The sequence below is a fragment of the Podarcis pityusensis genome (assembly GCF_964106645.2).
Source record: "Podarcis pityusensis genome assembly, chromosome: 14".
Classification (NCBI taxonomy): Eukaryota; Metazoa; Chordata; class Lepidosauria; order Squamata; family Lacertidae; genus Podarcis; species Podarcis pityusensis.
Window position 1 is genome coordinate 15,221,612 of NC_138039.1, and position 27,052 is coordinate 15,248,663.

Here is a 27,052-nt window from a genome sequence, read left to right on the forward strand (position 1 = left end):
CCCATCCCTGCTATATTAAACAAAAACAGTACAACTGTGTCTGTGGTGCAAACCCTGCAGGTTCAGCACGTTGACTTTCTCTACGATGCTGTTGGATGGCTTTTAAAAACTTCCCAGGAAGTAGCAGGAATCCTCCAAAACAAAATGAGAGGAGTCGTCCAGTTGTGGAAACAGAGCGGAGTCAAGCAAGCACTACAGAACAGCCTCCCACTTTACCTGGGCAAACTTCAAGTCATCATACAACAAATGCAGATGGAGTTGCAAAGTAAGCAGGGCAGGGTGGAATGATTAAAAAAAATATTTTTTTAAGGGTCTAGCCAAAGATGGGGACTCTCAGGTTCAGGGGGTTGGGGAGGTATGTGGCCCTCCCAGCCTTTCTATCTGGCCCTTGGGACTCTCACCAGGCCACGCCCCCTCCCCAACTACCTCCCTTCTTCCCAGATGATGTAGCCTTCACTGGCTCTGCGTTGCACCTTCCTCGGATATTTTTGCCTGTACAAAAATGTGTATTATTAGGAGAAATTTTCATGAAAATGCCAATGCATTTTCACAAGGTCATTTTAAAGAATAAAATTTAAAAAGTGACACAGAAATGTGAAGAACTGAATTTCAGGGTGGAAAAAAGGAGAAACTGAAATTGGCAAATTTGCCCATCCACAGGTCATGTATGTTAATTTCAATAGGTCTGCTCTGAGTAGGAGCAGTGATGGATGCAACCCTTTCCCCACTCCCCATCACACTCTCTTCCCCGCCCTGTTTCCTTTTAAAAAGAGCCATTGACAACACTGAAGGATGCTTATTACGACGTGACGTTGAAGCCTTTGGACGAGGTGTGGCAACAGAGGACGGAGGAGTATCTGAAGAAACTCCAGGCTTTTGTGCCCACGCTGGTGAAGGATGTGTGGCTGATGGAGCCAATCCAGGTTTCCCTGAGAATGCTGAAAACTGCCTTGGATATGGTTGGTATTTAAAAATTATTTGTTTCCAACAGGAGTTTGCTTATCATACAATCAGAGAATTGTCAATTTGGAAGGCCTCTTTTATATGTGGCAACCATTTTGTGTTGTGCCAGGCCCTCATGACCGCCATTTTGTGTTGTGGTACGCATCATGAAGTTTTCCATTTCATGATGGGTGCCCGCATTGCTTTCTCAAAATTCAAAATATGTCCCAGAACTTGGCTCTCATCTTGCCATGGCAAGGCGGGGAGGTGTCAGCAAGATTGTCACGTCCTCACGTCTTCAGACTTCAACCAGCAGATTTCTTTTTAAAGATACACACTCTCTGCCATTGCTTTTTAAAATTTAAAAAAAAAAATCCAGTTTAAATTTAGCAATATTAATTTGTTGGGTTTGTGTTCTTTTTACTCACCCTGCAAAACAGGCAACGCAACAGATGCTGAGCTGGGCAGAAGCCAAATTTTCCAGAGCAGTGAACAAGCTTCAGAAACCTTTATCAAGTCTCTACAGTTTTTCAGCCAGGTAACACTGTGGAATGATTGCACTTGGGTGAGTTCCTACAAAATGCAGTGTTTTATATATATGCCCACGCACCCATACTTTGGTTTTTCAGACAGTTACGTTTGCCACATGGCATGGCTGGCTGCATCTTGCCTGGACTCTGACGTTGCCACTCATTTCCCATTTGGGCTATTAACTGGGTTGCCTTCCCAGCTGGGAAGACCCCAGCAGAGTAGATGACAAGCAAACAGTGCAGTTCGGTCTCCCTCTTCACAAAATGGTGTAGAACTGTCCACTGAGCCTCACAGTTAATCGGGCAGTGATGGCTCTCTTCTTGGATGGCATCAAAAGAGATAAATTCATGGAGGATTAGTCTATCAATGGCTATGAGCCACAATGCCTATGTTCTGCCTCCACTGTATGCTAGGAATTGCAAATGGGGAAAGTGCTGGGGGGCTCAGGTCCCACTCGCGGGCTTCCCAATAGGCATCTGGGTTGTGGGACCAGAATGGGCCTTTGGCCAGACTTATTGGGCTCTCCTGAAGTTCATACGGTGCCTTGCAGAAACTGCTCTGTGGAAGTGAGATTGCCAGTGAAGCCTAAAGGAGAACCCACGCTGGACCTGGCAAACATCACAAACTATCTCATCGAAGAGAAACTTATGAAGCCCTTCCGACGGCTGTACAGCATCAACCCAGCTGCGGAATATTACCGATTCAAGCAAAGAATTATGGAGAGCCCGTTTGAGCGTAAGTCTTCTAAAACCCCTAATTTCCATACACTTCCTCTTATCTCACGGGGTATAAGACAGAAAGGAATGCACAGGAGCTGTTACAACAACAACCCCACTGTTCCCTGCATCTCTGCAGTTTCCTTCACAGCTTCCACTTTAATTGCGCAAACGTAAATTTCCGCTATGCACTTGAACCCTTCTTGCAAAATGCTGGAAGTGACCTCAGTGCAGATGTCCAGGCCAGTGTTTGAGGTTAGGTCCCACTGCCTGGAAATTTCATAATGTACCCTATGCTCGCTGTGGACCCTCTCCTATCCTAGAATGGGGTGTGTGTGTGTGTGTGTGTGTGTCTCTGTGTGTGTGGATAGAAAGCATCTCTGGCTTAGCCATTTCAACATGCCTTGTATGGAGAAGGTCCCTGGCATCTCCAGAGAGGGCTACAAGGGACTCCTTTCTACAATCCTGGCAAACCACCACCTGTGGAACAGTACAGAACTAGCTGGATTTGAGGGTCTGGCTCAGTTGAAAGCAGCTTCCGATGTTCAGCTGGGCCTGCTTCACAGTTTAGGGATTTCTATTCCTAGGCTTGCCATATATCCAGAAAATTCTGGACATGCCAGGAAATCGGATGCCTAAAATGTACCCTGTGCTCGCTGTGGACCCTCTCCTGTGATTTATTTATTTTTAAACATATCATTTCCAACAATCATTTAACATAAATTCTTATTTTATACAATATTTTAGACTTCCATCAACAATCTCTGAAGATTTTCCATACTTTATCACTTATTCTGCACTTCTTAATTTCTCTGTTACTCTGAATTATCATTAACTAATAATTCTCTTCATAATCTTCATTGCAATATTTCACATAATCCTCCTTACAGAACTTCTTGCAGTCCTACTAGCGTAATCTGTTTATTACAGTTGCTTTTTAGATAGTTCAGATATTTACTCCAGTCTTCTAAGAATCTCTGATCCCACAAGTTTCGAATCCTTCCTGTTAATTTATCTAATTCTGCGTAGTCCATTAACTTCATTTGCCACTCTTCTTTCATCGGTAATTCTTCTTGTTTCCAGGGACATTTTTTGAATTCTAAGAGCTTTCCAGAATTTCCCGTACATATTTTCCTCTGAGCAGCAGAAGGAATGTCCCCCCTTACATGGGAGACCCAAAGCACACCCCCTCCTCACGTGCAGCAGCCCCAACTGAGGAGGAGGAGGGGAGTGCGAAGGACAGTGGAAAGAGGGCGAGAGGACCCCCAAGCACCCGCCAGCCATCCAGAGAGGAAAATAAAGATGACTCTGTTATCCTGCCCCCACCTTCCTCCCCCCTCAAGAGCTGCTGCGTTCCCTTCTTGAAGCTGCCTCAGCTGCTGCCTCGAGGAGGACAATTGCTCCCCTTTCTAGGACACAGAGCAGGAGGCGAGAAGCCTGGCTAAAAGGGAACATGGCATGTTATGTACTGAGTTGAATAGGATCCAAAATGCAGCAGTCTGATTGGTCCTAGAACAATAGGATTCAGAATGCAGCAGTCTGATTGGTCCTAGAAAAATGCAGCAGTATGATTGATCTGCAGGAGCCACCCAATCCAGCTCCAGGTGGAAGTGAATCCGCAACCTGATTGGCCTACAGGAGAATCCCGGAATCAGCCAATCACATGTGGCCCATTGTGTACATAATGTATTTAAAGCAGATATTTTGGGGGAACTTTCATTTCCTTGCTACTATGAGCTGAATAAGGAGCATGAAATCCACACTCGACTCTGAGTATATTTCAGGGCATTTGTTGCTACTTGCTCAGGAGCAGGTCCAAAGGAACTTACCTCCTCAGTCCCACCCTCCCAAAGCAGGGTGGAAAAACCTCAACAAGGAATCTCCCTTTCTTTCCCTGCTAGAGGAAGAAGAATAAGAATTGGCTCTTGAATTTTTTATTTGTCACATTATGTGTCCTCTTTCTTTGTTTCCTAAAAAAGTTCAACAACTTTGGGGGTGCTAGGAATTTTGCTTTTTGAAATATGGCAAGCCTAGCTGTTCCAACACAGGTCGTGGGTGGTTTAGTGACCCTACTTTTCACATCCTCCCAGATCATGCCTTGTTGATGGGGAATAAGCACCTGAGGACATTCGACGGGAAAATATACAGTTTGACCTCCAAATGCAGTGTCCTCCTGGCCAAGGATTTTGTTCATGATGCATTTACTGTAATATTAAATCTGACCAGCAGTGGCAGACGGTCACTGCACATTACCATGAATGGTACCACTGTTGTTATCTACCCAGAACAGAAGGTAACTACAGGTCTTCTCCATTTTTACATCTGTGTCTTAACTTTTGGGTGCAATGAGTTTGGTATTTATGCTTTCCAGGTCTTAATTTTGTATTTATATTGAGGAGGTTCTTATTGATAGGAAATGTGGGCTGACTAAATCTATAAACCAGAGGAAATTGTTCTGGAGTCTGGCCAGTGTTAAGTTTACATACAGATGAGAGTGGGGAGGAAATGGATGTGGGGCTGCTAAGGGGTGGGGCTTGCAAAAGTATGTGCCCTGGAGTGAGTCCCAAGGACCAGAGAAAGGGCTGCATTTGCCCTCCAGATCTGAGATTTCCCCAACCCCAGCTATGCCCCAAAGGCCTCTTGTGGGTGCAATTTAGGTGAGAAGATACAGAATTTCTATAATAAGTCAAGACCACCTCACCAACTTATTGCAAACCACTTTGCATTCTGAAAACCCAGTCTCATTGTAACCTCTATTCCCCTTGCTGCTTTTAAATAGATCTACAAGAAGTACAACTATTCCCTGTCAGAGGAGAACTGCCAGCATTTTGCAATCCCTCCTGAAGAAAATGGCCTTGCAAACCAAAGATATTCTGATCTTGTAGAAGTGTCTACGACCAATGGGGCTTTGTTTTCATGTGATCTTCGCTATGACATCTGTACCCTTACTTTGGATGGATGGCATCATGGTTTGTACTCTGCGTTTTGAGCTATGTGTGGTGGATAGCAACGTAAGAAGCCATCGCTTCCCGTTCCACCCTGTATATGCCACATGCAGATCGGTTTCTGTTCTGCTGCACTTTGTCTTCTGCCAAAACCTGATATTCGTCTTGCTTTCCACTATGGCGAAATTATGTGACTAATGTAATATATCTCCCGCCAAACTTAATTTAGGGCTGCCATATGCTGGGAATTTTCCGGACAATGCCAGGATTCAGCCCTCATAAACAGTGCCCAGGCAGAAATTGCTGAAATGTCTGGGGAAATCCGAATGTATGGCAACCCATGTCCATGTCAGACATGTAGATTTGGGCGAATTTCCTTAAAAATAGCTCAAAACTTCTTCATCATCATTTCGAGATTTTGCAAAAGGAGCTCAACAACTTTGGTCAAAAAACTTAACGTTTCCCCCCCCCCCCCACACACACACTTTTTGAAATATGGCAACCCTAGCTTAGTTGAACAAGTTAAGTTTACAGCACTACTTTAAAATGGGGGCAGTAGGTGGAGAGATGCTATCAGGTCATCTCTCAGAATTTCCCCAAATAATTAGTCCTTAACCAGCATGAAACATTCCACAGTCCTGCCCTTTGAGGTGGTTGAGACTTGCTTTCTCTTGCATTTTTAGGCGTGTCTGCTGGTCTTTTTGGTACCAATGACAATGAAGCGGGCAACGAATGGATGCTTCCAGACCATTCCTATGCTGGCAGCGTGCAGGAGCTCGTGCATGCATGGCAGGTATGCCAGTGACGCGTTTACATTGCAGAGGAGCCACTGAGTGTTGTGGGGAGGGCCGCAGCTCCATGGTAGAGCAACTGCTTGGCACACAGAAGGTCGCAGGTTCAATCCCCAGCTGGGAGAAAGATTCCATTGCTGAAATCCCGGAGAACCACTACCAGTCAGTGTAGACAGTACTGAGCAATTATTTGGCTGTACAAACTTGGGCATGTGGTGCAGCTGTCTGCAGGCTAATCTCAAGCTTGCAACCAAGGTATACTGTACAGTTTACTGTTTGTGCTTTGTCTAGGAGGGCTAAACCACGAACCCACATTTGGAGCACATATTAAGTCATGCATGGCTGGGTGTGGGAAAGCTGCATACAAATAAAACGCTTTTTAAAAATGAGTCGGCTACTGGCCTTTTCAAAATAGTCTTATAAATAAAGAAATAATGGGGTGGAAGGTTCACAGGCTATGAAGGACTTGCTCACAAATTTATTGACAGCTGCACGAATTATGATAGCCAGGACGTGGAAGGGGCAAGCAGAATATAAAATGGAAGAATGGTATAAAGAGGTGTGGGGTATAGCTATTAATGATAAATTAGCATGTGCCATTAAGGTGTGACGGGGAATATGCAGGAGAAATGATTTTGAGGAGATACGGAAGGTGTTTGTAGAATAAGTACTGTTAAAATGGAAAGGGGTCAAACCATTGCAAGAGGTGATGAAATTTTGGGAGGTTGGATAGTTACAATGGAATGGTCTCGGTGGTGGGGCACACATTTTTATTCTCATTTATTTAAGATTATTATAAAAAAAAATAAGTAAGTAAGTAAAATGCATTTGATTTTCGCCACCCAGATGAGCAACCAGTGCAGCCAGATGAAGAGGACCCCCAAGCCGTGTCTCGATTCATCTAGCCCTGAGATCTGCAAAGCTTTCTTCCTGGATGCCGATTCCCTCTTCAGGAACTGCTTCAGAGTAGTGAGTACCTTTTTTTTTTTTGGTCAAAACAGGACACAAGATATGAGTTTGCTGCTGTTTGCACACCATCATTCCAGCCTACCTGAGGTCTTCGCCAGCTGCCCCTATGTCACCAAGCCAAGTTCAAGATTCTGGCAGCTCTGGTTTTAAAAGGCTCAGGATATAGGTAATGGCAGGGGAAACCCCTGCGTGAGACCCTGGAGAGCCGCTGCCAGTCAGAGCTGGCTATACTGGAATACATGGGCAATAATGGAAGCTTCCCTATCTGCTGTCTCTGTTCGTGATGACAGAAGCAATCTTAGACCAAAACAGGCGGTTCCAGATTTCTTCCCATGGGACTTACCACCTCTTTCTTTTAAAGGTGGACCCAGAACCATTCTATGTCATGTGCAAAACTGACATGTGTGAACTGCAGAGTGTAAAAGCGGCTTGCACCTTGGCTGCGGCATTTGTGAACTTGTGCAGCAGAAATTTTGTTCCCTTGCAGATGCCGATTCAATGTGGTAAGTAGGTTGTTGTTGTTGTTGTTGTTGTTGTATGTGTTTTGGAGGGGGGTTGGTCTGGCTGTCTGCAAATAATCTAAGGATAGCATGTCAATTATGGCTTCCACTCAACTCCTCTATGAGGAAAGGGACTTTTTGATTTAGAGAAAAAGTGACATAATAGAGGTTTATAAAATAATGTGTTGTGAGGAGAAATTGGATAAAGAAAGGTTTACTCCCTCTCTCATAACATAAGAACTTGTGGACATCCGATGATGGGGAATTTTGGAAGATTCTGGACAGATTAAACAAAAGTGCATCTTCAAGCGGTGCATATAGGAAACTGTGTAACTTGCTCCCACCAAGGATTCAACTGCTTGAATAGCCAGGCCAGCTTTTTAAATAATGACCTAAGTATGGGTCCTTAGGGTAACAGGGGAAGTGACTCTGTGCCACAGGACAAATGGGTGGGGGCCCCTCCCTCACCTGTCTAGTAGTTAGAAGGAACCAAAACCTTGTGAGAGTTGTGTGTGACAGCTAGAAGCAGGTGGCAGGCTGTAGCTTGTGAGGGAGAGACATGCTTGATATCTGCTTGAATCCAAGGCTGTGGCTGTAGAAGAATCAAGACCTCCTTGGGACGTTAATGCCATGAGCTCCTCCATCATAGGCTCAGGTTGCATATATGTATAAGTAAACCATATAGCTAAGAGACACCACCCTGTCCTTCATTCCAAGGAAGCTGAACTCTGGGTAAACGCCTGGAACCTCAGTAATCTCACACTGCTCAGAGAACTGGGTGGCAAGCAACAGCTTGTAACCAAAATTGTCAGAATGTTTGGGTTATGGTTGATCTGATGTGCTTAAATTATTATTTTGATTATGCTTTTCTACAGTTGACCTCCCCATCAACCTTTTTTATTTCAATTTTCCAGACCTGAGGCTGAAAGACAGCAGCTTGCCTAAGACCGTGCAATGAGCCCATGGCAGAGGCAGAGACTCCCAGATCTCAAGGCCGACTCTCTAATGGAGGACCGACCACACACTGGCTCTTGATGTACTTTATCTGTTTGGAGGCCCAGTCTGCCAGCCAGCCACTACGTGGCTTTAGTGAAGAAACTTGGGGAATAGTTAGACCTGTCTAACTTTCAGATAGTTTCTGATTCCACTTTGTTCTGAAGGCAAAAATGTGCCTTTCTGTGCCCAAAACAACTTTGCTGTGCCTTTACCATAAAGAACATCCAGCATGGAAAGCATCAAGCGCAGTAGAATTTATAATAAATGGAAATGTGAAGATATGTTGTGTTAACAAATGAAGAATCTCATTGTAGAAGGGTGTCTTGCTCAGGCTGCAAACGGGGAAATCCAGGCTCTGAATTCTGGCAGCTCTGAATTTAGGATCCTCAGAATAAATGCAGAACAATTCCTGAAATTTCCCTTTGACACATGGCTGGTAGGTGTATTCAACACCTTTCAGCGAAATGCCTCATCTTTGCTCTTGCTTTCAATCCCCAAATCCAGCAATCATCGACATGAACTTGATATTGCCATGTGCTAAATCCATTCCTTAGAATACTTTTAAACTGTCTGTGCAGACTGAGTAATGGCATGTTAGAAATCACTGTATGAAATGTCTTGGCTGCCATATCACCTTAGATCTTGTAAGTTAAATAGACTGAACTATTTTGATTGAATAATAATAATAATAATAATAATAATAACAATAAACCAATTATTAGGAAAATCATGCCACGAGGTTGTCTTTATTTACCAGGGTTTATGGGGTTTTTTGTGACAGATGGCAGTGATAGCCAACAACTTATCAACAACAGTTGCTCTGGAATATTTCAACAGTGAACTTAAAGCAATTTATAAATACAATGTAACAAACAACAAAACCAGTAAGAGAAACATTAAGCCAAATAAAACCATTAATTAAAAAAGAGAAGATTGCCTTCATTTTAGATGTCCATTTAAGACATTGCATGACCGCCATATAAGACACTGCATTATGAAGTTTGTACAAGACACAACCTGGGAACTGTAGTTTGTTAAGGGTGCTAGGAATCGTAGCTCTTGGGGTGTGAGGGGTATGCTTTAAATGTATGGTGTGTACGCTCCTTTTGAAACTAACTGCAGGTCAACTTCCAATTTGCCTCACAGGAAACCATTCGTAAATGAAATAAATATTGTAATATATCTTGTAATACAATATAAACATATGCTTGGCTCTTACTGCTTTAGGCTTCAAGAGAAGGCTCACATGACGGACTGAATACACCTTCATGTGGAAAAATGAGTAGCCTCTGAACCACAGAAGCTTTTGTCATAATTAGTTCTTAAGATGCAGCAAAGAACAGCAAACGGTTCTTGTTGCAACACACCTGTACATATCTCATCAGATGCTAGTCCCATTGAGTTCAGCAGGGCTTGCTCTCAGATAAGTTTGAGGGATCCCCAAGGGGTGAAAATGAAGTCTTGGAAGAGATGGGAACTTGAGGGAGTCGATGGAAGCACCTGCTCAGAGGACTTTTCTCATCACATCCACACCACCACAACCTTAAAGCATATGGCTTTGTCCACAGCACCTAGAGATCTATAGTTTATCCTAATACCTGTAGGATTTGCACCCGCAAAACCATTCATTCACTCCATTTGTATCCTGCCTTTTTTCTCCAGGGAGCTCAAGGTGGCAACTAGGGTTCTCCCCCTCCTCATTCAACGCTCACAACCCTGCAAGGTATGTTAGGTGGACAGAGGCAATGAGTGGCCCAGTGTCACCCAGGGAGCATTATGGCGGAGTGGGAATTTGAACTCTCCTCTCCCAGGTCCCTGTAGTCGCTACGCCACGGCCTACCAGAGGCAGTGTAGTGTAATGGCCAGAGTGCTGGACTAGGACTTGGGAGAACAGGATTCGAGTCCCCACTCAGTCACGACCTTGAGGGCCAGTAACCGTCTCTCAGCTCTAGCATACAGTGGAGGAGAGCGAGAAGCGTATACACCGCCTTTGAGCTCCTTGGAGGGGAAAAAAAGGTATAAACGAAATAAATAAGACACTAGAGGGGCGGAGTGGCGGAAATTTATTATAACTAAGGAGAGGAACACCCGCAGAGCACAGCATGGCTTGCCCCGCGCGCATGCGCACGCGAGGGGCCTCGAGGGGGGAACTCGGACCTCCATTCCAAGACGAGGAGAAGTAAAGGGGCGTGTTACGGCTGGCGGCGGCCTTTTACGACAGCGAGCGGGTTTCCCTTGACGGCAGGAGGCGCCGGAAGTAGCGGAGCGCAGGCGGAAGTGGGAGAGGGGGAAAGGAGAAGGCGGGGAGCAAAACAAAAAGGGAGAGGAGGCGGCGGTGGCGGGACGCAGGCGGTGGGCGCTGGGATGTGAGGTGGAGGACGTGGGGCCGGAGAGGTGAGGGGACGCAACTGGGGCGGGGAGAGCTGGGAGCTTCCCCTTTTCCTTCTGGGGGGTCTCTGAGGAGGAGGAGGGGGGCTGAAGACTTGGGGCGGGGAGAGAATGTGGGAGGGAAAGCGTTCTGTGCATGCTCAGAGGCCCTTTCCCCTTCTCTTCCAGTCAGGGAAGGCCTTCCCCGCTCAGTGTCCCCTTATATCTCCCCCTCCCTCTTCTATATACGTTGTTATAGGAAGGGGTGGCCTTGGAGGGAACTTTTATTTTTTGCTCGAGGTTTTCCCTCCCCGTTTGTGGCTTGTCGCGCCCCCGCCCGCCCCCCATCTCCTTGCTCCCCTTACACATAGTTTATTGCCTATAAGTGTGTGTGTGTGTGTGAAGTATATATAGCCTGGTTTTCTCATGCAGTGTGGCTTACAAAGCAAATTTCAGTAATTTCAATTTTAAGAACCTGACGGTGATAGCTTAATAAACTGCGTAGCGGATAAAGCAACCCGACAAACGAACGAGAACTCTGAAAAGGGGAGCCGCTAAGGCTCAGGAGCCAAAACAACGAGCTCTCCTCTAGAGTTTTTCTCCCTCCCTGGTAATTAATTTAAAACTCCTAGTAGCCACTTGGGTGAGTCACAGTCACTCCCCGCCGCTGCATTAAAGCTCCTCGTCCCCCATGGCATCTCCCCGGGAGCTTTTTTCCCTCTGCTTGTAGCTCCCCTTGCTCCTCTCGCAGCTGTTCTCAACTCCTTCAAGCGTCGTCTTGCTTTATTCCATAGCCCAAAGCAAAGGCCCAGTAGAGTAGCTCCCAAGGTGAAACTTTTTAATCTAAAATATATACACCCTTGGTAGTTGGACTTGTGAACTGTTTCTCAGCCAATGCTCAGGGCAGTTTGAAATTTTAAAATGGCATAGTAAAGGTCTATTAAGAATACTTTTCATTGCATATTCATCTTCCATACCCCAACTCCTTTAGCAGCCTGCTAGTAGTGGAGTAGGGTTGGTGTAACCACAGTTCAGCATAGTAAAGGCACAGGATTATGTTAATAACAATATGTGGAGTTGTAAGAACCTGGGAGATATGCAAAATTTTACTGGGAAGCCTACAGAAGAAAGCTAGTAGAGATGGAGTAGAAGATAAGGAACTGAGCAGGAATGTTTTGAAAATAATGTGTATGTACACTTGTTATGTTTGTAAGCCTGAGTGCTGTAACAAAATGAAGCCCTCCCCCCCAAGTTGGCTCATAAAATTAGTTTTCTTTATATTGCTTCATGTAAGGGCTGCATTTCTAAAAAATAAAGGTTAAAAGTTGTGGAGAAATGAATTTCCTTGGTGAATTATGTTGGGGAGTGGTTATGGCTTTCTGCAAAATATAAATTAGTAGCAGATATGGGTGGTGCCATATTTCTGGAGAAGTTCCCATGGAAGTGCATATGACCCCTCCTTTAGTGACTTTTCAGAGTATTCATGCAGCATTTTAATTTCAGTCTACTTTAAATTTTTAATAGCTGTTTCTTACAGAGGTGTTGACTGCTTAAAGTGGTATAATAATAATTTTATATTGTTGATTTTGTATCTCTTATGACTGGTTTTATATGTTGCCTTGTGAGAACACTTGTCCTGGAAGGCAGGATATAAATCTTATCATATAATATAAATAATAGAAAAAGAAGAAGAGTTTGGATTTGATATCCCGCTTTATCACTACCCGAAGGAGTCTCAAAGCGGCTAACATTCTCCTTCCCCTTCCTCCCCCACATCAAAAACTCTGTGAGGTGAGTGGGGCAGAGAGACTTCAAAGAAATGTGACTAGCCCAAGGTCACCCAGCAGCTGCATGTGAAGGAGCGGAGACGCGAACCCGGTTCACCAGATTACGAGTCTACCGCTCTTAACCACTACACCACACTGGCAGACTTGGAGTGTTTTTAACAAATTATTTACTTATTAGTGAAGGTATACTGTCGTATACTGTATAAGGGGGTGATAGGCTCTGTGCCTGAGCCCCCTTCTAATTCTTGGACCCAGCACAGATTCAATTCCTGGAATAGCCAGGCTTGCTAGTGAGGTAATGGCCACCAAGGGAACAAAGAAATTGGCTCTGTGTCCTCCCCCAACTTGCTAATACTTTGAAAGACAAAGGCCAGAGTTGAGGGTTGAGTTATGTGAGGTAGAAGGTAGAGGTTGCAGGCTGGGCAGTTGGGAGAGTCAGAACCATTCCTGTTTTATGCTGGAGTCCAAGGCTGCAGCTACAGGAAGAGCCTTGGTTGCTAAAGCTGTGAGCCTCTCCATTCTAGGCACAGGTTGTATATATGTGCAAATAAGCCATATATCCTAAAGACACCACAATCTCCGCTGTCCCTCATTCCAAGGAAACCGAACCCTGGGTAAGCTTCTGGAACCCCTGGAATCTTGCACCTCTCAGAGATCGGGGTGGCAGTACTACCAGAAGTGGCCAGAATCATTCCTGTAGTTAGTGTTAGTCAATGTTTGCTTATTTGTGGTGCTTGCTGAGAAAACAACGTGATTTCCCCCTCCCCCACGTGTGCATACAAACGTTATCTAGTAGTTTGTAGTCTACTTGCTGTAGGTGATATGGAACCACTTAAGCAAATATTCATAGGAGACTTCTGATTCTGAGCAGCCTTACTTGAACTCCTTTAGTTACTACTCTTTGACATCTGTAGTGAATTGGAAGGGAAGATAGACTTTGTCCAGGCTACTTTAACAAGCAGAACAGATGATTGCATAAATCCAGAAGCTTGTTTCCACATAGTATTTGCAACTAAAGGTTAATATTAACTAAACGTTAGGTCATTTTAATGATCATACCTGGATTGATTTTTTGATTTAAATATATGCTTTTCTTTTTTTTAGCAGGTAGAGAGAATGAAAGAAAGGAAAGATGTCAGAATGTTGACCTCTGTGTGGCAGTATAATGGAAGGAAACATAACGGAGGACGTCTGTACTAGATCGTTTGGATGGCTTCAGCAACAAAATAACGATGCTGGACCATGGCTCTGGAAATTCTCTAACTGCTTTTCAGCTACTGAACAGAGTTTCCCTCCTAGTGCAAAAGCGGTAGGATTTTGGCATACATTTGCTGAGTTGAATGCTAGTACACCAGTGACCTATTGAAGGTGCTAAGTGTCCTGTTTGTGTCATCAAAGAGAGAAGGTGCAATGTATATTAAGATATTTAATACTCTCCTAAGGGGTAGTTTCCTTCTATCCCAGAAACTGAGCATAAATGTGTCCTACCCTATTAGAGGTGAGGAACCTGTTGTGCCTCCCCCCACCGCCGCCCCAACCTGGGATAGTGGACTTCAGCTGCCATCAGCATGGGCACTGGTCAGGGAAGATGGGACTTGTTGTCCAACTGGAGGTTCATATGTTTCCTACATTACACACAGATTCCCATTTTTGCTTTAAATGTTTAGACCAGTAAGCCTGCAACTCAAAATCACATATAGTCAGAGCGCGTTGGGTTCAGTGGTGGGTGAGTGATAAAGAGAGGGTTTTCCTTCATATTGAACTTGCCACCTTGACGTTATCAGCACCATGCTCTAACCAATTGAGCCATCCAGGTAGTAAAAGAGGAGGGCTTGGAGTATGCCAGCAGTTACCTTTTAACAACTCTTTACCTCGCTTTCACAGCATCTGTTTTCTGCCATCAGTGCCCTTGTTCTTCAGGCAACTGTAATCAAATCTTCATTCTGTTACGTTTCCTGTGTTTAAAAAAATAAATAAATCTAAATTGGTTCAAAACCCAATAAATATGTAAAATGAATATATGAAGTTTGCCTTTGGCCTACATAATGTTAAATGTATGTGAGTTCCATACCCTCACCGGTTTTGTCTGTTGGAGCCGTAACCTGGTGCTATAAGACTAAATGTATCCTCTGATCTTCTTTATAATGGTTCTCTACCCCTCAGAACGAGTCCATGGAGAATAAGAAAGCTGCTGTGGATTTGAAGGATGCTCCATCCCCCCGCCATACTGCTTTGAAACAGTTCACAGCTGTCCCCCTTCCCAGTGATCACACCCTTCAGCAAAAGCAAATCCAACTTTCATCTGGTTCCAAAGTAAGCTGTTGTACTCATAACTCTGATTCTTCCGTTCATGCTCCTCAGCTACGTTTTGGTGGTAGTGGTGGCAGCAGCAACAGTGGTGGTGGTAGCTTGATTCACCCTGGCACAGTATTAGACTCACAAGGCACCGGCACAATCACTTGTCAAATAGGGTCAGGGTTTGCCTATCGGTCTGCATCGTCATTCAAGAACGTTCCAACGCAAAGCGGCGTGGCAGGAGTGGCCAGTGACTTGTCTGGAGTGTGCCTGGAAAACGATGTCTCTTCTTGCCCACATTTCCCCTGCTGTGGGAAGCTCCACTTCCAGTCCTGCCACAGCAACGTCCACAAACTGCACCCATTTCCTACCCATCAGAGCTGCACAACTTCGGGCTACTTCTCCTGTTCTGAATTCACAAGCGGGGCTGCGGGGCTTTTGGAGGAGCACGTTGCACAATCGGAGCGAACGTCTTGTGCTTGCACCAACTCGCTGCACCTAAAAGTGGCACCTTCAGTTTGCTTAAAGGGCTCTCACTACTGCACTGAGTGTCTAACCAAGGTTTGTACCACACCATTTATAACATACTGTGTATAATGAAAATGTCAGCAGAGTATTTGGATGTTTTGTAGATTTAACCTGATATCTCTAGCCTTCCAATTAATATGTTGATTTAAACTGTATTTGGAATTGGGGTGGATGGTTGCCAGCTTCATAGAAATGTAAAACCCTCATTCTCTTTCGTCTCCTAATCCTGTTCCGTAGTTTCTTGAGGAGCAGCATACTGCATCTAACTGTTCTAGAATAATAAACTTAGTATTCCCTTTCACTGGCACACAGGTTCAGTTCAGCTAAAGCTCCAAGCTGTGGTTAGATACTACATCAGGAGTTGCCAGCCTGGTGCCCACGGATGACATGGCGCCCATGAAGGTTTCCAGTGTTGTCCCTGGGAAGGTGTCCTAGACTCTGAACTTTCATTTAATAATAATAATAATAATAATAATAATAATGTCTTTAGTCCTCCTAGAAAGGAAGTTAATGGGGTAAAATATGCAGGTACCTTGTTAGTGATTTTTGTGAAAAGGGAGTAATATGGCTACCTTCTATATTTGAGGGGTGATCACTGCTTTTATTAGACAACAATAGCAGCAGTGTATGTGAAAGAGATCTCCATAATCAGGACCAGCAGGGCATAGCTGACATCCCATGGGAATCGTAAGGTTGTCATGGGTGGCTGTCGCTCTCATGTTGTGTTTTGCCACGCTCTCCACAGCAACCATTTTGTGTTACACCATGCCCACTCCATGACAGCCATTTTGTCACTGAAGCAAATGTGTTTTTCATCGTTCCCCCTGTTGAATTATTATTTGGCCCATCAAACAGATGCTAAGAAAACAGCATATTGGGGGGGGGGGGGTTATTTTTTAAAGGTGAGTCATGTTTGTTACCTGAAACTAATGCCAAAGCAGAAGAAGTAACTCAAATCCTAAACTCGAGAATAAATGTTGAGGTTCTTTAATAAGTTCAGTCCTATCACATGGTTGCCAGCAAATGTTGCTTCTTCAGCAACAACTTTTTGGCACTTGGGCAACGAAGCCTTTTAAGAGGGAAAGCTTGCAATGTGTGATCACATGTTTATGTCTACCCAGGCCCAACCACAGTAGAGCAGGGTAGGGATTGGTTACCAGAAGCCTGTGCTGTGGGCACCCACAATCTCCCATTAATGTGAGATGCTATTTTTGCTACAGGTGTATTTACAGCACCATTTGGATTTGTCCCTTGAGTTAATGTGGCAGTCTTTTAGCCAGTTTTTTTCTCCTCTCTGCCCTGTCAGTGGTGGAGACTGAGCGGGTTGTGCATTGGCCTAGATCCAGTAAAGCAATTACAGTATAGCCTTATGTCTCAGTCCTGCTCTGTTCTCAAGTTGTGCGCTTTCCCCTGGACTCCTTGCACCACAAGAAGCTAGTTCAGAAACAGAAGAGGGAGACTTGATTCCGCCCCTTTTCAAAGTGAGGAAGCTTTCTCTCCCCCCCCCCCTTTTTTTAAAGTTGCCAACCCAGGGTATGTATGAAATGTATGAACTTAACTTATATAGACCCTTGCAAAATCACAGCAGGTCTCCTTGTCCTGGAATGTAGGTCAGTTGACAGCATGCTGCATTTATGTCTCTTAGTGTGGTTAATAAGTGATGCTGAACATTTTCCCAGCAGCCATCCAGAGAGAGTTTGGTTGATGCAGCTAAAATATGGCCAAATACAGCTCCTCCAAATGTCCAAGCTGCACCTGTCTCCCTCCCAATATGTAATGGCTGCGGAACCAAAGGAGTAAGAAAAGAGAAGACTTTACTTTTGGCGAGCAGCTTTGGTCAGTTGCCACAGAAATACGGTAAATTGGCAGGTGTGCTTTTAAAAATGAATCATGGACTGTTTGATCTGTTTTAAGAGGGTTATCTCTTTTAAGTGTTGCCTTTTGGGGTTGTCCTTTTTCTCCCACAGATTCGTCTTTTAATGGGTGTTAGTCATTATGGCTGCATGGGACTAACAGGTTCAGAGGCAATTCCTAGTTACTGGAGAATAAAGGTGGAAGGGGGGCTGTTGAAATCCTATCCTGCTAATGGGCTTCTTGAAGGCACCTTGATGGTTATTTTGGGATGCTGGACTAGATCAGCTTTTTTCTTTTCTTTTTTCTAAATCCAGCAGGGCTTTTATTACATTTTTGGAAGTAGATGGGCAAAGTATCTCTATCATTATCCTGTTAGCATATTATCTGTGGCTGTGATGTCATGGAATGTAGCCTACAGAATTGAGGCAGGGGTGGGGGAGGAGGCAAGAAGGCCAGTCAGCCAAACCAACCCATCCTTATTCACTGCTGTCACCAAGTGGCTATCCTTATTTATCTCTTAACAGCCCTTTAACCTTCTGGACTTTAAATAGCCCAGTCTACTCCCTGTGCTGGGTACACTGGTCTCATCCATTGCTGTTTGCATTGCATAGTGTGTGAGACAGAACTTCTGTTAAAACCTCAAAGTCTCAATTCTGCTGAATTCCTTTTGATGGTGAAATGTCAGAAGCCTCACTATGGATTTTTTTTTAGTTCTGCTTATTGAAATTAAAGATCCCAGTTTGTCTCAGGTGGAGTGAAATGAAATTCCACCATGTAAGGACCACGGATGGGCTGATGTTTTAACTAATGGTATTGTGCTGAACATTTCCCCTGATATATCACTTAAACTAGATGGATTTAATCCATGGGTGGTTAACCTGTGGCCCTCCAGATGTGGTTAGATCAGGACTTTTGAACAGCCCCTAAGCAGCATGGCCATTGGTCAAGGATTATGGGAGTTGTAGTCCAGCAACATCTGGAAAGCTAAAGGTTAGCCATCCTGACAGCTCTCTGTGTAATTAATCCCCCAGATATAGCATTCTAACGTCTGGCAAACTTGTGAAACTGCTGCAAGTTCTAACAATAGCATATGACCACTTTCTATCTTTTCCAACTGTAGGATCTCCAGAGGCTGCTCTAACAGGGCAAGTGCTAGAAAATTTGCCTCCCATTGGAGTCTTTTGGGATATTGAAAACTGTTCTGTTCCTTCTGGCCGTTCAGCTGTGGCAGTGGTACAGCGAATTCGTGAAAAGTTCTTCAAAGGCCACAGAGAGGCAGAGTTCATTTGTGTGTGTGATATCAGTAAGGAGAGCAAAGAAGTTATTGAAGAACTGAACAACTGTCAGGTAAGCCTCTCTCCAGTTTAAAGTTTGACCTGGGGAAGCAAATAGTTCCTGAAACTACAGAGTTGGAGGGAGGGTCTCATAAGCCAGGAATCTCAACTAGAGCACCCATGGCAGATGGCATCAAACACAGGGGCGAAACTAGGCTTTATTTCATCTGGGTCAAAGACTCAGTTTGGCACACACCCACACACACATTTGCATACACACGAACCCACAGGCTGGGACCCTCAATGTCACCCCAGGTGTTTTATTGGGTCCTGTTGTATTTAGTATGAATGTTCCCTGTATTTTTTTAGGTGACAGTTGCACACATTAACGCAACAGCAAAGAATGCAGCTGATGACAAGCTCAGACAGAGTCTTAGAAGATTTGCTGATACTCACGCCGCACCAGCCACTGTGGTCCTTGTATCAAGTATGTATAAACAGTGCTTTAAAAAAAAGAATAGGTTTTTGTCGTCATTTGGTTGGTTTTTGCCCACATATAAGAACACATGCTCAGTTTCATTCAGATCGATGCACAAACTATCCTGATCACAGTAGTAATGTGTTCTGCACAACTTCTACGTAAAATTGTGCTGTGATCAGCGGGGATTTCCCCCCCTGTTTTGCTTAAATGAGCATAATATTAAAACTATTCTGGGAACGAGATACAGTCATACCTTGGAAGTCAAACGGAATCTGTTCCGGAAGTCCGTTCGACTTCCAAAATGTTTGAAAACCAAAGCGTGGCTTCTGATTGGCTGCAGGAAGCTCCTGCAGCTAATCAGAAGCCGCGGAAGCCCCATCAGATGTTTGGCTTCCAAAAATTGTTTGCAAACCGGAACAGTCACTTCCGGGTTTGCGGTATTCGGGAGCCAAAACTTTCGGTAACTAAGCTTTTTTACTTCCAAGGTACGACTGTACTTGGAAACAGCTCTGGGCTTCTATCAAAGCCGATGAGTGCTGCATTGAAATATCCATTAATGCTCCTTCAAGTTTCCAGGTTTAGGAAGAATACAGATTGCTAGGGCCACAGTCAGTCATGGGGAACCTTCTAAGGGCCTTGTACCAGCAGTGGGTGGGGCCAAGGGCAAAAGTAAGTGGGGCCACATCTCTTACATAGGCTGGCTTTATTAGAACTCAAGGATGTATTCCAGCCAAGGAAAACTACTGGGAAAGGGTGCAAAGTGGGTCTGCAGAGACTCCCAAAAGCCATAGATTTGGATCTGGTGTGCTTCATTTGGCTCTTGGGTTGAAAAAAGTTTCCCTTGCCAGACTTGAGTGCATCTCTGGAACATGGGCTACCTTGCTTCCAGCTTGCCGGTGGTGACTGGTGCTGCTTTCAGTTCTCTTCTGCTTGACCACCTCCTTGCAGTACATCCTGTGTCAGCGTGCATTGGAAAGTTTTTTTGCTCCTGCAGTTCCTGCATAAAGAAGCTCTAGGAGTAGCATCTCACAGAGACTTTCTTCCCAAGCTTGTCATTGAGGAACGAAGTCATAAGGGGGAGAAAGGGAGGGGGGAAGGTGAAATTATACATATAATGCTGCTGAATGAAGATGCACTTTCCTGGGAACTCATTCATTCTGTAGCCTGGAAAATCTCCATGGATCTTGGTTGAAACTACCTTTCTCACCCACTGCACACACACAGTAATGGAGGCTAATAGCGTCCTCTGTCGGGGCTTAACGCTGGGGATTCAGATTCCCCTGGTCCTCCATACAGTAGTCAGATAACATATCAAGAGCCACAGGTTTCCTCGCTCTGCTTTACACTCTGGAGTACCACCTTCTCAGCCTGTCTGATGCAGCTGTATCTTATTTCTCCTCAGTTCAGGATGTAATCTGAGCCATGGCTCAGTTGAGGAAGGAACACAAGTAACTAGCTGCCTTCTGAGTGTGTGTGAAGTCTGTTTCCTCCATGTTGAGTAACTACAGCCTCCCCTTAACTCATTCAGCGTTTGGGAACTGCCATTTTAAATGAGACAGTAGTAGAAATAATAACAGTCAGAAACTGCTGCCTCCTAGTGCAGCCCACAGTTGTTTGAGCACACAAAGCTGCCTTGTAGCGAGTCAGACAATGGGTCTCTCTAACCCAGTCATGTCTACTCTGACTGGCAGTGGCTCTCCAAGGCTCAGATGGAGGTTTCCCCCAGCCCTGCTGCTTGAGGCCCCTTTAACTCGAGTAGCCTGGGGACCTGTGTGCAAAACATATGCTTGGCCAATGATCTGTGGCCCTTCATATGAAGGTAGGCCATTGAAAGTTAAGGGTGAAAAGAGCTGCTGTGAATTCCTGCCTTTGTCTCCTTTAAATGTGAGCAAGTCTTTTCTAAAGTCACACTTTACAGTCAATGATGTCCACAAGAGACACCCTCTCATATTGTGTTCGCTTCCTGGCATTCTTCCCAACCCCCCTTCTTCTCTTTCCCATCTTCCAAAGTGGAAGGAAAAGAGGCAGTCAAAGAGTGAGATAAATTTATTGCTGGCAGATTCCATTTTGGGGAAGGGGGGAGCGAGGAATAAACAAGCTACTGAATGAAAAAGATGATGTTTTTCATTTACCAATGAGAGTCACAAAAATAGGTTCTCATTTTTAGTTCTGAATTATTCTGTGTGGCTGGGTCCTTATTTGTGGAGGCAGGCTGCCACCTGATTCTTGAAATGAAATTATCCTTGCAGGGGTTTGGTTTTTTTAACAGAGGCAAGGCAATGAATAGTAGTGACCAGGAAAGAAAACAGGGTCCCAGTATGGCTTGGTTGCCATATTGCAATATATCTTGATGTTCCTGAACAATTGATCTGCTGAGGCTTTTGGGGGGAAACACCCTATGAAAATGTGAACTTGTCAAAACCGTCTTCAGTCAATGATTTATTGTTGCTGTTGGGCTTGTGTTTTTCAGCTGACGTTAACTTTGCACTAGAGCTCAGTGACTTGAGACACCGTCATGGTTTCCACATAATCTTGGTGCATAAAAATCAAGCTTCTGAGGCTCTCTTGCATCATGCTCACGAGCTCATCAGATTTGAGGAATTCATTTCAGATTTGCCTCCAAGATTGCCACTGAAAAAACCAGTAAGTGATTTTCCTCTCTGGTTTTTAGATGACTTGACTGGAGCACTAGCTTCCATTCAGCCAAAGTAATTGTATTTCTAGATGTGGCTTAGATTGGTCCTGGGTGTGATATGCAAATCTTTTAACAACTCACGTGCCAGCAATACATGGTTAAACAGCTAACTCCTAGTTTCACAACAAGACTCTCCCATGCTCCAGTTGCATGTTAAAATTTCCTTTTAATGTATGCTGGCTTTACTCTGGGAACAATAAGCATTATGTTGCTCAAAGTGAGCATAAAACTTAACTGTTTTGTGAACTCTCAGAATACAGAAGGAAGTGCAAAATTTGGGACTTCGGTTGCAGGTTTTCATGAAAAGTTGAAGTGCTCTTGATTTTGTGGAGAAGCTTGCAGTGATGTTGGTTTGCCCCCTCATTGCAGCAGGTGGCTTGGGTGCAACTGCAGGTCTTTGTCCCCTCTCATATATTGCAGAGGAGTTGGGGACACTGGATGGATTTACATATGGAAGCAGACAGGAAGAGGAAGAAGAGGAGGGGTGTCATACTCCAATGAACATTAGGCAGCCACCATTTTAATTGCCCAGCCATAGAATTGTAGATTTCTAAGAGACCCCAAGGGTCATCTACTCCAGCCCCCAGCAATGCAGGAATCTCAGCTGGAATAAAATCATAGTCCACTGCCCTGGGACATGGGTGGACACCCAAGATGGATGCTACATTGCCCCAGGGCAGTGTGGGCAGTTAAAAAGGCAGAAGAGGAGACCCAGGGCAGCAGTGGTAGCTGTTAAATAGCCTGGCAATTAGTGGTGTCTGTCCAAAGCTTAATCTTTGGAGTCTTTATCGGCCCATGTTCCAAATTTTCTTGAGCACAAATAGTCCATAAGCTATGGTTTATCTGTGTTGCTGTTTCTTAATGATATAATACCAGCATACTTTGTCTTCAGGTATGATTCTACCCCCTAGTCTCCAGAAACCCACTAAAAAATAGCCGTTGTCTTTTAGGCATGCCATACCCTGCTATATGTTTACAACCTGCCAACAAACAGAGACAGCAAAAGTGTCTGCTACAGGCTCCGCCGTTTGTCAGACAATTGCGGAGGGAAAGTACTGACCATTTCCGGCAGCAGCGCAATCCTCCGCTTCTTAAATCAAGACAGTGCTGAGCGTGCTCAGAAGCGGATGGAGAACGAAGACGTCTTCGGCAACAGGATCGTCGTTTCTTTTACCCCTAAAAACAAGGAGCTTGCTGAAGCCAAGAATGCAAGCTCTACCGGAGCGGAAAAAGTGAAGTCACCTAAAAAAGCGAACAAGAGCTCAAAGCTGTGCCTCGTGGGCAGGGACTCCACTGATCCATCAGCAAAAGCTGCTGTGGGAAAAGGCCCTCAGTTGCATAGCTCTGCTGCAAAGAACACCAGCGTGAAGAGCTTACAGGTAATAGCTTCATTAATTTAAAACTCTGAGATGGGTGAGACATATTCAGCCTTAGAGGGGGTTTTTTTTTAATCCACTAGTCTGCCCTACCCTTTGTCACCAGCCTCTCTGAAGTGTGTCCATCTAAGTCAAACCCAGAGTAGATCTATTGAAATGTGTGGACTTGTCAAGTTACGGTGGAAACCACACTTTTGGCCTTAGTGTCACATGCACTGCAGGCTCTGTCCCTCAAAATCTGCACACTGAGCCCAGGTGTCCATAAATAGGTCGTCCTTGTATTCTGATGAATGTGCAAAACCACCCAGTTGCAGATGTTTCTACTGAACTTGCAGGGGACACAACCAATGCCATGTGCAGTGTTGGGAACTGGGTTTCTGCTTGCGGCACCCCAAGGTTCCACTAGCTGGTGTATAATAAGGAATTGTATTGTGCTTCCCATATTTAGATTCTGCTTTTGCTGCTCAAACATCTGCATTAGTTGCCCACGTGCTACTGGACCTGGTTCAAGGCTCTTGGGTCCAGGTTACCTTAAAGGCTTGATCTCAGATAATCCAGGGGAGTGCTCTTAATTGTCCCATGTGTTACAGAGGCCTGACTGGCTTTGACCTGAATTCAGGCTTCTAATGTCACTGGTCCATGCTGCAGAATATTTTTCCAGCAGAGATTCGGCAGGCATCCTTGCATTTGATTTTCAGGCATGTCTTGAAGATAGTATTATTCTGACAGACCTTTGCAGCTGCTTACAGATTTTCTTGGACAGTCATCTTAATGATTGTTTTGTATTGCTGAAGTTTTATGAGATGGTTGTTAACATAAATTTACACATAAATGATTTTCATTCATTTATGTAGCAAAATGTGTACACTGTTTGTTAAAAATGAACAGCAACAACAACCTCTAAGCGGCTAACCAGAAATATAAAACATTCAGAGTCTTGATAAAAGCAAGGAAGTCCAGGTATTTGAAAGCATTCAAAAGATGATTAAAATAAACAGTAGCTAAAAAACAATAAATCACATGTAACTTCTACATGTCTGGATAAGTTGCCCAAACAAAAATATTTTAAGCAAAAACTGAAAAGAGTATTATGAAGGTGCCTGTCGTTAGTAGGCCACGAATTCCAAAGTGTAGATGCTTCTTCTAAGGAATATTATTCTTATTATGAATTGAATTTATATACTGCCCTATACCTGCAGGTCTCATATTCATGTCTAAGTTGTGGGTTGCATTTAGCCTACCATAATCCCCTCTTGCTTGCTGACCTGCATAATTTTTTTCTTCAAGGAACTTTGCCGCATGGAGTCAAAGAATGTGAACATTACCGAGAATCACAAAGACCCAATAAAAGAGGACACTGCGTCATTGCAAAGTAACTCTAGTGCATCAAGTTCTACAGCCCTGGCAACCAAGAAGGCAGGAGCAGGAGACTCTGTTCACAAAAACAGTCTAAAGTATGTCATGCGCAAGTTTGAATTTTGTAAAAAGCAAGAATCAAAATTGCAAGCTAATGAGGCCATTCTTCTTCATGCAGGAAAGATTCGCTGGCAGCCAGAAGCATCAGCAACTCCCCAATAGAGAGAAAAGAGAAGGATGATGTATTCCAAGTTAGCTACCCATCTGCTTTCAGTATGCTCACAGCTTCAAGGCAGCTCAGTCCTGTGCTGATATCTCAAAGTCGCTGGTCCTCTAGGTAAGCACCTCTTGCAGTCCAAAGCTCTGACAAAAGCAGAAGACCCTTGGGCTCCAGTTTTGGGGATTTCTCTGAATTCTCCTTTGGAATGCTTGTGCAGGGATGAATCCACCCTGAGGTCTGCAAGGAAGCTTGTCCCAAGATGCTTGGGAAACTTATATGGGTTTTAATCTTGTTTCTCAGTATGCACATCTGTCTGCATATATATACCTGTCACCAGTGGATTAGTGCAGTGGTCTGAAGCCAAACTGAGGAATGTAGAAACTGGCTTATACTGCATATAAGATCCATTGGTCCATATCACTTAGTATTGTTTACACCAGCAGGAAGCCACTCTAGGGTTTCAGACATGGGATATTCTTGGTGCTACCTGGAGATGCCTTGTGTGTGCAAATTGCTCTACTACTGATCTATGGCCCTTAAGCTCTCTCCTCTGCTTTCATCCCCTTGCTGTCTTCTTGAGTGTTGGCTAGTGGTTGATCCATTATCTGTCTGCACATGCAAGCAGAAGAGAGCAATCCTTGGTGTGTGAGGCTGGCATAGGCAAACTCAACCCTCCAGATGTTTTGGGATTACAACTCCCATGATCCCTGGATAATAGGACCAGTGGTCAGGGATGATGGGAGTTATAGTCCCAAAACATCTGGAGGGCCGAGTTTGCCTATGCCTGGTGTGAGGAATTGAAAGGTCACAGTGACTGGGATACCCATTTTTGTAACACGTGACTGGTGATGTTTGGAGACACTAGACCTTTTGTTTTTAAAAGTGAAAAAAGGATCTTTACACAAGAATTTAAAGGTTGTTCTGTGTTTCTGTATTATGTGAATGTGACACTTCTTGACTTCATTTGTTCGTTGAACAGATGTGTGTAACTCCAGTCCGTGTGTTGCAAAATAGACCTGTTCGGGATTTTTTGCTGCTCACTGGAAGAGTACATGCTTTGCATGTCAATAGTCTCAAGTTCAGGTTCAATCCCTGAGACCCCCATCCGAAACCCTGGTGTAAAGACCTAGAGATGGCTTACCCAGCACGGTGCCCTCTAAATACTGTTGCATTATGATTCTCGTCAACCACAGCCAAGATGGTCTACAGTCAGGGATAGTGGGAGCTACACTCCCAACATCATCTGGAGGGAGCCACATTGGCTATCCCTGAGCCAGGAAGACCAAAAATCTGATTCTAGTATAACTAACTGGATTCGGTATTCGAGATATTTCATATCTCTTAAAGAAAAATTACCTTGCTCTTTAAATGCCTAAAGCGATTTCTCCTTGTGTGTGTTATGTACAGTGGAATGAATAATTCTAGAATTCCCTTGCTTTCCTCCCTACTTCATTAGGAGTGTGTCCCCAAACCTCTCAAACAGATCTTCTCCACTCGCCTTCATCAATCACACTGGTAGCGGGGACTACCCAGATCCTTTTGCAAACGGAGCAGACATCCAGATTAGCAATATAGACTACAGACTGTCCAGAAAGGAGCTGCAGCAAACTTTGCAAGAAATCTTCTCTAAGCATGGCAAGGTAAACATCAGAGTTTACTTGCATTTGCCCTGTTTCGGATTTTGTGGGTGCAGCTCAAGAGCAGAAACTCTTGTTCCTCATTGCAGATCATTTCAGAGCGGGTCACATGTTAAAACAAATTGGCATAAACACAGAAATGGATGAACTACAACCATTTTGCCACCTGTGCTCTAGCCATTATTCAGCTGGCTTTATTGTCTGCAGAGAACCAGAGCTCTGCAGTGTTGGAGAGGGTAGTTGGGGCTGATTGTGTCGATGATTCTGTACATACACAAGTATCATATGTCAATCCTGGTATTTGTGTGCTGATTTGATCTCTTATTTCAGGTAAAGACTGTGGAACTCAGTCCTCATACTGATTATCAGCTGAAGGCTATAGTACAAATGGAGAATTTACAGGAAGCAATACGTGCTGTCAACTACCTTCATAGATACAAAATTGGCAGCAAGAGGATCCAGGTTTCGCTGGCTACAGGAGCTACCAATAAATCCCTGGCACTGGTTAGGTAATTTTAAAATAAGCTACAACATCTAACATGGAGACTTTTGAAAGCTGAGGATTAGCTATGCATCAAATAGTTAGAATAGAGTACCACATTTGAAGCATATAGATGGTAGACCGTGTTAGCATGAAGAATGCTCAGGGGCTTCACCGGTCTTCAAATAGTTACCTTAAATGAATGGAAGGATCTATCTGTTTTCTTTGTAGGTTGGGGCAGAATGGGGAAATAATGGATTCAAACCACAGCCAAGAATTCTAGGCTGGACATAAGCACAGGAACAGCTACT

General features: G+C 44.2%; 2 protein-coding genes across 8 annotated transcripts in view; both read left to right on the forward strand.

Moving 5' to 3' along the window:
* Window positions 1–9,120, forward strand: part of LOC308463423 (uncharacterized protein) — a 72,922-nt gene extending 63,802 nt beyond the window's left edge. The window contains exons 49-58 of the mRNA XM_080981778.1: window positions 61–265; window positions 772–959; window positions 1,383–1,480; window positions 2,024–2,208; window positions 4,280–4,482; window positions 4,969–5,158; window positions 5,818–5,927; window positions 6,772–6,894; window positions 7,256–7,397; window positions 8,309–9,120. Of these exons, the coding sequence (XP_080837904.1) occupies window positions 61–265; window positions 772–959; window positions 1,383–1,480; window positions 2,024–2,208; window positions 4,280–4,482; window positions 4,969–5,158; window positions 5,818–5,927; window positions 6,772–6,894; window positions 7,256–7,397; window positions 8,309–8,352 (1,488 nt within the window). The 3' untranslated portion in view covers window positions 8,353–9,120. The remainder of the gene's footprint in view (window positions 1–60; window positions 266–771; window positions 960–1,382; window positions 1,481–2,023; window positions 2,209–4,279; window positions 4,483–4,968; window positions 5,159–5,817; window positions 5,928–6,771; window positions 6,895–7,255; window positions 7,398–8,308) is intronic.
* Window positions 9,121–10,639: 1,519 nt separating this feature from the next.
* The window catches only part of MARF1 (meiosis regulator and mRNA stability factor 1), a 36,765-nt gene continuing 20,352 nt past the window's right edge, over window positions 10,640–27,052 (forward strand). Inside the window, exons 1-12 of one of the 7 annotated variants that reach the window (XM_080981779.1) lie at window positions 10,640–10,784; window positions 13,649–13,853; window positions 14,708–15,400; window positions 17,047–17,236; window positions 18,342–18,568; window positions 18,865–18,982; window positions 21,447–21,619; window positions 22,622–23,050; window positions 24,335–24,501; window positions 24,582–24,740; window positions 26,080–26,263; window positions 26,591–26,769. In XM_080981779.1, coding sequence (XP_080837905.1) covers window positions 13,710–13,853; window positions 14,708–15,400; window positions 17,047–17,236; window positions 18,342–18,568; window positions 18,865–18,982; window positions 21,447–21,619; window positions 22,622–23,050; window positions 24,335–24,501; window positions 24,582–24,740; window positions 26,080–26,263; window positions 26,591–26,769 — 2,663 coding nt within the window. In that variant the 5' untranslated portion in view covers window positions 10,640–10,784; window positions 13,649–13,709. Of the gene's footprint in view, window positions 10,785–13,068; window positions 13,159–13,648; window positions 13,854–14,707; window positions 15,401–17,046; window positions 17,237–18,341; window positions 18,569–18,864; window positions 18,983–21,446; window positions 21,620–22,621; window positions 23,051–24,334; window positions 24,502–24,581; window positions 24,741–26,079; window positions 26,264–26,590; window positions 26,770–27,052 lie in introns of those variants that run through there. The other 6 variants (XM_080981782.1, XM_080981784.1, XM_080981781.1 and 3 more) reach the window with 6 other exon arrangements.